This window comes from Scyliorhinus canicula, chromosome 11 (assembly GCF_902713615.1).
Source record: "Scyliorhinus canicula chromosome 11, sScyCan1.1, whole genome shotgun sequence".
Taxonomy (NCBI): Eukaryota; Metazoa; Chordata; class Chondrichthyes; order Carcharhiniformes; family Scyliorhinidae; genus Scyliorhinus; species Scyliorhinus canicula.
In genome coordinates this window covers 34317763-34330853 of record NC_052156.1, presented here as the reverse complement: position 1 = coordinate 34330853, position 13091 = coordinate 34317763, and the positions used below count along the sequence as shown (strand labels likewise).

Here is a 13091-nt window from a genome sequence, read left to right as displayed (position 1 = left end):
TTTTAACCACTGTGGATCGGGAAACACAGCAGGTTAAAAGGAGGTAAAATAGGCCAAACCCATCGGGTAAGTCCTTTTACAAAGCTGCTTGTGGGCTAGGATCAGTAGGAGTGCTCCCTGCAAGCCCAACAAGCTTTCTTGTTAAACACTATGCCTCAATCAGTGAACCCACTCCTAACCCTAACCCAATCTTCTTTGTAATCTCTGGTTCTCTCATACCCAAGCACTCGAGAATGGATCACATACATCTCACAATCTTCACCCCTCTCTACCAGCAGCCAACCCCGCCCCACAACCCCCAGAATATCTCTAACCCCAACAAGCACTAGACCTACCTGTTCGTGAGCTCCAACCTTGTGTTGCAGGATTTGCTTGCCTAACAGGCAGCTACGCTCTCCATTCAGGTTGGCATCTGGGTAGAAATCTGCTTTTCAAACAAAAGCTCATGTTAAGTTCCATTGCATTCTAAGAAAACCTCATTTCATGTTATAATTCTTCCTGACTCTAAACACCACCAAAGTGACCATTGTATCTTGTTCCAGCTCTTTGCAAGAACAATCCAAAACATCCCCATGTTCTGTGCTTTTTGCATTGCATCCCATCTCCTTCAGAAAGTCATCCAGTTTTCCCTTTTCAAAAATATCTTTATTCAAAAAAATGTCATATAATAACATGTTGCACATGTTGCAAATCACCCTTTGGTGAAGACAGTTCTTACTGAGTGACCAGGTTGCCCTGGTGCTTGAATTGTACCCAGATGATTTAATCTGCGCTGAATCTGTATTTTTTTTATATAATCTGAAGTTCTATGATAGCTTTTGTACTGATATTAATCCAGATCAATTACTGTATCAGATCTTTGTTGCATTGATTGCTTCTGGAACTTATTAGGTAGTGTGCTGATCAAGGATATTTGCTGACCTTGCCTCTTCCTCCCCTTCCTCACCACACACAAACTATTATTAGTTTTGATTGGGATTGAAGTTGTTTGTTATGTTAATCCGCAAACCGGTTTTAATAGACTCAAAATTGTCAATCTGGGGCGGCGGAGTGGGGCAGTGGTTAGCACTGCTGTCTCACAGCAGCAAGGACCCAGGTTCGATCCCGGCCCTAGGTCACTGTCTTTGTGGAGTTTGCACATACTCCACGTGTCTGCATGGGTCTCACCCCCACAACCCAAAGTTATGCAGGGTCGGTGACTTGGCCACGCTAAATTGCCCTTAACTAGAAAAAAAATAATTACGTATTCCAACTTTTTTAAAAAAATAGTCAATCTCACTCAGGCCACAAGAATGACTGATTTCTTTTTTTCCATTCATTCATGGGGTGTGGGCATTGCTTGCAAAACCAATGTTCATTGCTCATCCCAAATTACTTTTGCAACGATAGCATGAGCCACTTCTCTAAACCACTGCAGACCTTGTGGTCCATTAACGCACAATGCTGTATGCTAAGGCATTTCTGGATTTTGACCCAGTGATGATAAAGGAACCGCAAAATATTTCCATGTCAGGATGGTGTGTGACTTGGAGGAACTTACATGTGGGAGTGTTCTTATAAGTATGCTGTCTTTATCCTAGGCAACAGATATCACTGATTTAGAAGGTGCTGATGTGTAAATAAAGTTTTTACTAGACTACTCCAGTAGAAGTGACGTTTTCTTGATTGGAGTATAGGCATGTCAGAACAAATTCTCTCATTCTTACCTAACCTTTAGGTACTTAACGTAGTGTATTAGGCCATATGTGAAAAATGAAAGAAAGATCATATTCTTTTGCTCTCACTTTCAGAATAAAATTTTGCCTATTACAAAAGTAGCCACTTTTACATAACTTTAAGGGTGTCCATTTAGCTAGAAAATACTTGCCCATGTCGGGATAGTTGAAGCTGTGGGAAAAGAAGCACTTCATGCTGTACTTGACTAACGGGCAAAAACTATACAGAGAAGTCAATTTTGCTAAATTAACCGCGTCGATAGATAACCGCATGTTAATCCATTATTGTGTATGGCCAGGGTGGCATGATGGCGCAATCGGTAGCACTGCTGCCTGCGGCGCTGAGGACCTAGGTTTGATCCTGGCCCTGGGTCACTGTCCATGTGGCGTTTGCACATTCTCTCTTCCCCCCCCAACACACACACACCCCTCTCAACCCAGGGTTAGGTGGATTGGCCACACTAAATTGCCCCTTAATTGGAAAAAATTGGGTACTTTAAATTTATTTTTTTTAGAAGTGTATGGCAAGTGGAAGTGAGCAGCTCTTAGCACACTGGTAACTATTGCAAGGATCAATATAATGTTCTCTATAGAGTATGTAAAACAAAAAATACATGAAATGTGCTAATATGTTTGTTTTAAAACAACAGTTCAATTTATACTTGAGCTGATGTACAGACATTAATTTTCAATATTTTGACCTCTCGATAGTTTCTTATTTTCTGACTAATAAATCAAAGTTTAACAAAGATTTGTTGGTATAGGACTCATTTTGATTTACTGAAGAATGCTGAGTAGCACTAATTATTTCTTTTCTATTTGCAGGTGTCCAGCCTATGCCCTCCCAAGGAGGTAAATTAGAGATTGCAGGGACCGTTGTAGGCCAGTGGGCAGGGAGCAAGCGCGGGCGCGGCAGAACCGCTTTCCCCCTGCAGGTTGTCTCTGTTGGAGGACCAGCTAGAGGGTATGTTGGCTATATAGAGCCCCCTTAATGTATCTCAGTTTGCTCGTGGTTTGAATTTGTGACATTAAACCTTTAGTTGAATCGGAAGTAAAACAGAAAATAAGGGTGGATTTCCCTGTACAGTGAGGATAAACTCCCCCTTTCCAAGCAATCTTGAGGAACTCCTCTAAATATCCCTGAACTCATCCATAATGTCTGTGCCAACAAGTCATTAGTTTACAATACTGACTTTATGTTAAAATAAGTGAAATGCAGTACAAGGAAATTAATATGTAAGCGGATGCTAACTCTTCAGTATGATGTGAGAATAATGTTTTAAAAACTGAGTTTTTTTTTAATTGTCTTTGGTTTTCAGCAAATTTTAAAATATGTAGTGAGTATGAAGTTTAATCATTGACCAATTCCTTAGATCTGGATTTGATTCAGACAGTAACATTTAAGTTTTTGATCAACTGAACAATAGTAAATTTGCACAACATTCTTTGCAGTTATGCTAAAAATTAAAACAACTTTTGAAACCTATCAAATAAAATGTTCTTTATTTATAACCACGTCATCGGTCTACATTATTCATGTGACTTGAGTAAAAACGTTGGTCTATCATTTTATTCAAGAAGAAATACGTGTATTAAGCAGCTAGTTCTATTGACCCAAGGCGATTTGTTATGTTTGTTATTCTTCCTGAATGTATAATTAACAAATGTGTTGCTCGATAGAAAATACTATCATTCATTTTTTAGACATTCAGAAACATTATTCATTTTCACTTTTAAGGAGCTAGGAATGTTTTTAAATGACAAGAACAATTTAGTGGAAACAGTGTTCAGAAGTAAAAGTCATGAGAAGAAGAAAAAAACACTAATTTAACTTTTGGAACAGTAGGGTGGATTTATTTTTAGGGTCCATACTACTAACAGGCCCACACAAAGAAGGCTGATGCGCAACTTGCAATTACCTGTCCATGAGTGTCAATGGATGGAAAATCATAGACATTTGCAAATTTCTGCTGCTGAGTTAGAAGGCTTTGCCAATGGTTTGGTACTTGGGAAAATTCTGCTTGTAGTATGTCAACTGTCGTGTAGGTATGCCCATCGGTTTCTACCCTCGGCATAAATACAATTCGATTTTGTAAAACTATTCTACCCTTCCCAGACAAGATACTCCTGATACTGTTGTCCCAATCTTTGGGTGGAATTTTCCAGTCCTGCCTGCAGCGTGTTTCATGGCGCGTGGGAGCAGAACATTTGGAGACAGGCCAAAAGTCAGAATTCCGCCGGCAGGAATTCAAATTTCGAATTTTCCCCTCCCCTCATCACTTTCATGGCAGGTTAGATTTTGGGTTGTGTTAGCGTGACACAAGAGGGATGGGTTGCGCAGAGACTCGTGTGGGGGGGGGGGGGACGGGGACGGTGTTGTGATCAGCTTTGGGAGGGGGTGGGGAGAATTCTCTGCATGTGACCATGCACATAACCTTGAAATGGGGAGGGGTACGGTTGACATGGGACAGGGTGACATCAACAGTAATGGGTTCAGAGGGGAAGGCTGGAATGTCTACCACAATGGGATCCAAAGGTTAATGGAGTAGGCTGGAGAATAACCTGCACATCATGAGGGTCCAGGAAGATTGGAGAAAACCAAACACTGACGGGGAGCATCGAACCTGGTCTCGGGTACAAAATGTAGCATTGCCATCTTGGAAACCCCCCCCCCCAAAGCTATTGTATAGGTTAAAATCGAAGCTGGAGAAGAATCTGCACTGGAGGGGTTACAGGCAGTGTGGGATGTGCTCATGACTAGACAAAGGAGCCATTCAGGGAGCAGCCTTGAACTGCTAAGAATCACAAGATTGGGGGCAGCACGGTGGCACAGTGGTTAGCATTTCTGCCTACGGCGCTGAGGACCCGGGTTCGAATCCCGGCCCTGGGTCACTGTCTGTGTGGAGTTTGCACGTTCTCCCCGTGTCTGCGTGGGTTTCACCCCCACAACCCAAAGATGTGCAGGTTAGGTGGATTGGCCACGCTAAATTGCCCCTTAATTGGAAAATAAAAAAATAAATAGTTGGGTACTCTAAATTTATTTTAAAAAGAAGAATCACAAGATTGAAATAGAGTCAGAGCTGGGAGAAAAGCGGAACGCTTCCTTGAGAAGGTACAATTGGAGCAATTCCTTATCGAGAGACTGCAGGAGTTATTGGCTTTCACAATCGAGTTGCTCCATTTGTGCCATAACAGATTAATGAGAATGAAAATGCAGGCAACTGATACAGAAGTACAGCTGCTGCATATCTGCATGATCATCAGTAAAAGCCTCTGATGTGCTTTCTCCAAAGGGCATCCAGTCATTGCTGAAATGCAAATTGGGTTGAATCAGAATACTAGATCAGAGATTTTAGGAGTGCCTTTAGTAAGGTGGCACATTTCATGAATGGGTCCAAACACCTTCCAAACACTTTGGGATTGAGATGTTAAGTATCAGGGTTGGCATCTTGATCACTCAGATCTGTGAGTTTGCACCTCAGCTACAAGGCTGTATCAGCAAAAAGCTAGACTTGCAGACAGCTCTAGGGTATGACGGTTGCTTTCTGTTTGCGAATGGGAGGTCTACTATATTTGCCCAGTATCCATTAATCTGTTGCATCTGTCGGTCTACAGGGAGAATGGAGCTTGCTCTCCGTGTTTCCTGCTTGATGGCAGTCATCCGATTGAGGAGGCAAAGGACCCAGGACCACCTAGCACATCTTCGAGAGCAGACCTGGCCAGCGGTTCATGGTCCAGCAGAGCCTCAGCAAGACCCAAAGATGAGGAGGTTAAATCCATTTCATGGAGGCGACTTGCACCCACAAGGTTCTACTGAAGAAGACTTTCCTATCTGGAGATGAGCAAAAGACGATGCTGCGCACGACTGCACTTGTCAAATGATGTGGTGGATCAGAACTGCCATATTCTGCAGGAGAATCTAATGCCTCACAGACTAGGAGGCCAGACCTGGCCAGTGCCTCTGAAGCTCACCACCATGCTCAATTTGTTTGCTTAAGGATTGTTCCAAGAATACCCGGGGGGGGGGGAGAGCACGGTGGCATAGTGGTTAGCACTGCTGCCTCACAGTGCTGAGGACTCTGATTCGATCCTGGTCCCACGTCACTGTTCCTGTGAAGTTTGCATATTTTCCCCGTGTTTGCATGGGTCTCATGCCCAATACTATATGCAAGTTAGGTGGATTGGCCACACTAAATTGCCCCTTAATTGTGAAAAATAGAACTGGGTATTCTAAATTTATATTTTAAAAAATAATCCACTGGGAACCTACATGACATCGCACAATCCTCAACACATAAAGGTATCAAGGAGGTGACAGGTCGCCTAAATAGTAAGGTTCAACATTGTGTGAAGTTAGCACTCATTGAAGCTTGTCAGGCTGCTCGGTTTCTGATGTTTGCATCCACCATAGACTTCCGTATAGTACTGTAACTGAATACTCACATGTTGGCTTTGAGATCTCCATAACAGCAACTCCTGATCAACAGGAAAGAGTTCCACCCCCTGAACGGTCAACTGGTGTGCAATCATCAGAAGCACATGATGCACATTTGTGCCAGGTACCCTGGGAGTTCACAGGAGACGATATCATAAGTCACTCCCAGGTGCCTTACATATTCGACGAGTCTCCATGATTGTGGGTCTGGCTGCTTGGGGATAAGGTGTGCCCGCTCAAACAATTGCTCATGACCCCCATGCATCGTCCTCAGAGTGCCTCAGAGGAGAGCTACAACGTGGCGCATAGTTTGATGCGATCCATCATCGAGCAGACCATTGGCATATTGAAGGTGCATTTCCAGTGTTTGGTCCGCTCAGGTGGGGCTCTTCAGTACTCTACGCATAATCGTGGTCAGTTGTACCCGTCACAATCTGGTGTTTGAAACCGGGATCCCTTGCCAAAGGGAGGCATGGAGGAGGCTGAGAGCTCCTCCGACAATGAAAATCAGCAAGGGCAGGAACCTGAAGAGGAAGATGAGGATCAGCTTCCACGTGAGGATACCAATGAAGAAGCACAGCGTGGAAGGTGTGCCCGTGCCACACTGATTTCCACAAGATTCTAGGAGTAAGATGCAGGTAAAGAGACCGAGCCAGTGCACTGAAAACCCTTTACAACCAGTAGCATCAAGAGCAAGCTCAGTATTCAGACTTGCACCTTCAACCCTCATGACTCACTAGGCCCTAATCTTTGGAACGGTCAGTGTATCTGTGCATCTGGGAGGAGAAAGTTAGCTCAACAGTGCAAACGCTTTTGTCAAAGGACTTGATGCAGTCATTGCCACCTTAATGAGAAACTTTAGCGTGCATGGATGGAGAGACCATCATGGTTGTAGATCTTGTGCTTTGGAGCTACCAACGAAGGCACCCTTGAAACAATTACAGCTAAATGTCCAAGGCTATTGAACGTACCTCACTCCATGTTGTCTTGTAAGGAGTATAGGTTGCTAACATAATTTGTAAATACTTCCAGTAAAGTGTTTGACATACCTTCCTAACACAAGGGTCAAGTAAATATGACTCAGCTGCACATCACATGAATGTGAGGCTCACACAGAGAGGCGATCACAGAGTGGGAGCATGGCTCACCCTTCCAATAAGAGGCATATGCACAATGCTTTCAAATGATGAGACTGATCCCATCAACAGCGAATATATTTATAGAGGTGCATGATATATACAGTGATTCAACACCCGTGACCCCAAGGTGATGTCAAAGTTTCTTAATTTTTCTAACTGTACCGCTAAAGCTTGGTGGTCCCGACCTCCACAGCAGAGTTGGAAGCAGCATGCTGATTGCTATGCCTGTTAGCGTTAATGACTGTAGAGTACATCTCTAGAGGGTCGAAACCTGGGGACCCTGGCCTGCTTTGGATCTCCTGCTGTTTGGTAAGTGGGCCCTCCTCGACCTGTCCAGCTGGAGGTGATGGGATGACGGCGGAGCAGATTAGGATTTGCTAGACACACTTAAGTTACCTATGTGGATGGCTCTGGGGTCTCGAGCTGCTGGTTCTCCTCCCTATGAGTGCCCGAGGGTCCCTACCTTACTTACTCTCTGAAGAGTAAGGTCCCCTGGAGGGAGGTTGGTAAGGTGCCCCGCCACATCTCGTCACTGGCTGATCTCATCAGGGTTTCCAAGGCGGCCACCACCCTTCCCGTGAAGACCCCAGACCTGGAATATCAGCCACAGTGTCAGAGAGAACATGGACAGGCTGCTCCATCCTTGCTGTAACCATTTGTCTTTCTCTCGCAGCTCCACCTTATTTTCCTTTGGCTATTGTTACATCTCTACCATAGACACGGTTGCTTGCAGAGACTCTTCATCTGACTCCCTCATCTCCAACAGTCCTCCGAGTACGAGATATCTGGGCTTCACTGTTTCCAACTACTGCAGACACCTGTCAGCTAGCTGTTCTCTGGAAAGTGACCCAAGCCTAATCTAGACCCATGACCCACTGAGGCGTTTGTCTCTCTGCTTGTGGAGGGTGCAGGTGAACGCAATGACGGGTCGTCGTCTTGCAGTTGTTTCTAAAAAAAATTTGTTACTTCATTAGAACAGACACAGAAGGCAGAATTGTCCATTCCGGAGACAGTGCAGTGGTGGGCATGTTTCCCACTGGCCGATGTGGCAAGTCAGAAGCTCATTAATTATGCATCGGTAAGTACTGCATTTGCAGTAGAGGGAGTGATTTCATTATTATAGCAACCCATTAGTGGCTTGGCTATTGTGAAGCTTAAAAGTCAAAACATTTTTTTTTTAATTTTTCAATTAAGGGGCAATTTAGCGTGACCAACTCACCTGGCCTGCACATCTTTGGGTTGTGGGTCTGAGACCCATGCAGACATGGAGGGAATGTGCCAACTCCACGCGGACAGTGACCCGGGGCCGGGATCGAACCCGGGTCCTCCGCGTCGTGAGGCAGCACTGCTGGCCACCGTGCCACCCTAAAGTCGAAACATTAGGGACACCTCTCTTCAGTGCTTCAACAGCCAAGACCATACAAATATTCATTCCATGGAAATTGTTTGAGGTACTAGCCTAATTCAATAAAATTTGATTGGTGCATGAATCAGGGCAGTGGAAACATATACAAGGTATTCTGAGAAGCTAAGTTTGGATCTGGTAAATAGTATTTGATAGGATCAATTTATTTAAAAATTATGTAAGCAAACTTTTTTAAAATGTTCTTCTGATCCTGTCCCATAGTTATTAGAATGCTTTTTCAAAGAAAGTTCATAAAGTTAAAAGAACTGGTGCTTTTTTTCTTTTTAAGGCGTGCAAGAGGAATTATCTCCAGCCCAGCAGCTAGTCGTTTCAGCAGAGGAGCTAAGTACTACACTAAAAGTGCTGCTGTCTGGAATGTCAGAAATCAGGGGGTGAGCATTTATAAGATCTTTTTATTCCTTTCAGAATTTTGATCTAAAATATATTGTTTTTGAGGTAGTATTTGATTGACATTATTTTGAATGTGAACCTAATATTTTGATGGTACTGTTGTACAACCAAAAATGAGGCAGGGAAAGAGTTACACTTGCCATAATGTAGTACATAGAACAAACAATGCAGAATGAGCCCATTCATCGAGTCTGCACCGACCCACTTAAGCCCTCACCTCCACCCTATCCCCGGAGCCCAATAACTCCTCCTAAGCCTTTGGTCACTAAGGGCAATTTATCATGGCCAATCCATCAAACCTGCACATCTTTGAACTGTGGGAGGAAACCCACTCAGACACTGGGAGAACGTGCAGACTCCGCACAGACAGTGACCCAGCGGGGAATCGAGCTGTGAAGCCACAGTGCTATCCACTTGTGCTACCGTGCCGCCCCAAAGTCTGTCCAATGGAGGATTGCAAACTGAATTTCCGAACTGCGTTTAACTTGGAACATCACATCCGCAAAGACCATTTCAAGGTCCTGGAATACAAATGCAACTTCCCAGATTTCAAATGGCATTTGCAATGAAAGAAAGTCATCTCCGTCACCTGGTGATGCACAATCCCGAGAGGAAGAAGCTGAATATCAACTCTGAATGTAGACAAAAACAGCACCAACGCCAGAGAAACCTGGTTATCAAAGAGAAGCTGACGAGGCTCTTCAATGAAAAACTGTTCAAGTCAAAAAGCAAGATTGAGAGTGACCTCTTCGGTCTCTTCAACGAGCGTAAAATTCCACATCCTGTGATTGCTGAAGCCAATCTGGCACGACTGTTTGAAAACCAGCTGTCCCTACCAGCAAAATAATTTTATAGTAATTTAATAGTACTTAATAAGTGGCAATGACCCTGCTGTAAACTACATGTCAGGTCATTTAACACTATAAGTCTCAGAAGCGCCAAGAGGCAGGATTTGATGTGGAGTTAAACCTGTGCCGATACTTCATGGTTGCCAGACATGCATGCATCTTCTGCTAGGACCCTGTTGCAGCTGAATGTAGCTTTTATTTTTGAATGGGTGTAACTAGCCAATCTGATGTGCCCAAATTCTGCTCCTCGCTTCCTCCCCCAAAATATTGAATTTCAGGCTTTTTGTCAAACTCTGGGGCTGGATTTTACGCTCCTCCACCAACGGGTTTGAAGGTAGGGAGGGATGTTAGTTCATGTCCAACCCAGCATTTGTCTTCCTGCAACCTGCCGTGACCTGTTTTGATACGTTACAGGAGGTGTGGGAGCGACAGGTGACCTGTCCACACTTTGATCTATTGAGCTCCTTGACCCGCTGAGCTGCCAGCCGATCAGATGGCTAGCAGCTCTCTAAGGCGGGGCTTCCTCCTGAGGTAGGGAGGGAGGTCTCATCCAGGGATGAGAGATTTACCTCATTTATCAGAATTCCTCCTTTTGGATCATGGAATTTTAACCCTTTTTTTCTGGCCTCTGCCTCCAAAGTGGCCCAGGCCAGAAAGAGCGTCTCTCGGCCTGGAAAATTGTCGCCAGTAACAAGGCCAGGAGCAGGACCCAGGGGAGCCACCACTCAGCCTTGCGCCGGCCCAGATCCGACTGTTATCACTCATTCCACCAGAAGGTTGCACTCTGCTGCTGGCCACTTAATGGAACTGCAGTGTCCAGCAGGGCCAGGAGGGTGAAACAGTGAACCCTATGGAGATCAGCAGAGCAAGGACTGGGAGTGGGGAGAATGGAGCCCAAGTCTCCACAGGGTTTAGCAAACGGAGGGTGGAAGGAGAGTTGGGAATAGGGTCTACTGTGTGAGCGAGGGGCAGAGAAGCTTTGGTAGAGTGGCTGCTTAGTGAGTAAGTGGAAGAGAAGAGTTGGGAAGAGGAGTAGATGTATGAGGTATGGGAGAGGGGGCTGACGATAGAGGTTAAAGGGCCTTCATTGAATCTTATATTATCAAGAAATATGGAGAGCTTGGCTGAAACCTACATGAGTATATAAACTAACACTTAAATATAGATCTTAATTATTTGGTTCATTATTATATATGATATGGCAACTTTAATAATCACATACTGAATGTAACTATGCTGTTTGTGTTTTTGTTTTTGCTGGCATCAGGGGTCATGTTAAATTTTCAACAATTTTTTAAAAATTTATTTGTTGGAGATGTGAGAGTCACTGGCAAGGCAAGCCTTTGTTGCCCCTTGTTACCTTTGAGAAAGTTATGCTGAGTTGAAATAGGGTCAGATTGTAAAATAGTTTACAAAGCACTGCTGTAATCCTTTGCTTCACTTTGCAAGTCCATAATCCAGCAGGTCATGTTCTGTTGTTAGTATGGACTTGATCCTGTATTTACATCCACTACCTATGATAAAATGCTGAGGTCTGACCAAATGCTGATGATTTGGTGATTTGACCAAATGCATTGGTCCACAATCTTGACTGGTATAGAAGGTAAAGCAAAAGTTACTGTTTTGACCCAGTTAAATTCTAATAATTTTTAGCTGTGTAAAGGGGCCTAGCAGCATTTGCATTTCACTACAGATCATAAAAAGTGCTATAATTTTTTGTTTTCATTTCATAATGCATAATCTGTAGGGCAGCACGGTGGTGCAGTGGGTTAGCACTGCGGCCTCACAGAGTTCAATCCCGGCTCTGGGTCACTGTCCGTGTGGGGTTTGCACATTCTCCCTGTGTTTGCATGGGTTTCGCCCCCACAACCCAAAAAATCAAAGACCCCTCCCACCTGGGTTATTCTCTCTTTCAAATTCTTCCATTGGACAGGAGATACTAAAGCCAGAAAACATGCACTAACGGGTTCAAAAACAGCTTCCTCCCCGCTGTTACCCGACTCCAGAATGACCCTCTTATGGACAGAACTGATCTCTTCACACATCTTTTCTACTCCGTATGCTCACCCGATGCCTGTGCCTATGTATTTACATTGTGCATTAATGCATATCCTATGTTTTTTCATGTATGAAACGATCTGTCTGGGCTGTAAGCAGAAAAATACGTTTCACTGAACCTCAGTACACGTGGCAATAAATCAAATTCAATTCACATTTGTCTTTGCTGTTTTCCTTTTTACGTACCTGTAGAAGCTTATACGGTGCATTTTTATGTTTCTCAGGTTACACTCATTCTATTTTTCTTTTATTAGTTTCTTGTTCCTTCTTTGCTGAATAGTAAAAAGCTCCGAACCTCAGGTTTCCTACTTTTTGGCAACTTTATTAGCCTCTTCCTTTGATGGGAACAACCTTTAATTTCTCTTGTTAGCCACTATTGGATAACGTTTACTGTTGGGGGTTTTGTGCCTCAAACCAATGTATGTTGTAAATCATGTATTAATTCTTTAAATATTAGCCATTGCCTCTGAACCTGTCTCAGAATGTGGCCGGTCAACGGGTTGAACTTCCTAGCTCTTTTGAACTCGTCCGACGCTCTCACTGCTCTTTTAAGCACGGATTTTGAGGTAGCTACTTACTTGAATGCCATCTCCTCCCTCACTACAAAATTCCCTCGCTCACCAAATTTCCACGTTCGCACTGTCTAGTTGCACTCAGTTACTTTCTGCCATCTTTGTTCTTGCTTACTTTGTGTGCTTAGCAAGACCACCTCAATTTTTACAAGCTCAATTTATACAGAGATGAGTCTACACTGCTAGCTAGAGAATTTAGTTCACGCTAACTACCTAATTGCACTAATTACTAACTGCAGCTGCCTCTCCTCTTGGGAACTTATTTATCCCTGAAAGAAATTTAACTTTAACCATAAATTGTAGTTAATTCTAAACTCAAACTAGGCTAGATTTTAAAAACAGATTAACCCTTAATATTCCCTCACTTCCCAAATTCCCACGCTCACACCCTGTGACTATCTGCACTCAGTGGCCAGCTGCTGTCTTCATCCTTTCTTACCTTGACTTTTGTCTTAAGTGGGTTGGAATACAAAAATGGCGATGTAACTATTCAGCCATTCAGAGCTTC

General features: G+C 43.8%; 1 protein-coding gene across 3 annotated transcripts in view; it reads left to right on the top strand.

Moving 5' to 3' along the window:
* The window catches only part of LOC119973996 (constitutive coactivator of PPAR-gamma-like protein 1 homolog), a 167822-nt gene that overhangs the window by 151594 nt on the left and 3137 nt on the right, over positions 1 to 13091 (top strand). For 2 of the 3 annotated variants that reach the window (XM_038812752.1, XM_038812751.1), the window contains exons 15-16: positions 2541 to 2679; positions 8984 to 9086. In XM_038812752.1, the coding sequence (XP_038668680.1) occupies positions 2541 to 2679; positions 8984 to 9086 (242 nt within the window). Of the gene's footprint in view, positions 1 to 2540; positions 2680 to 5330; positions 5730 to 8983; positions 9087 to 13091 lie in introns of those variants that run through there. The other variant, XM_038812753.1, reaches the window with a different exon arrangement.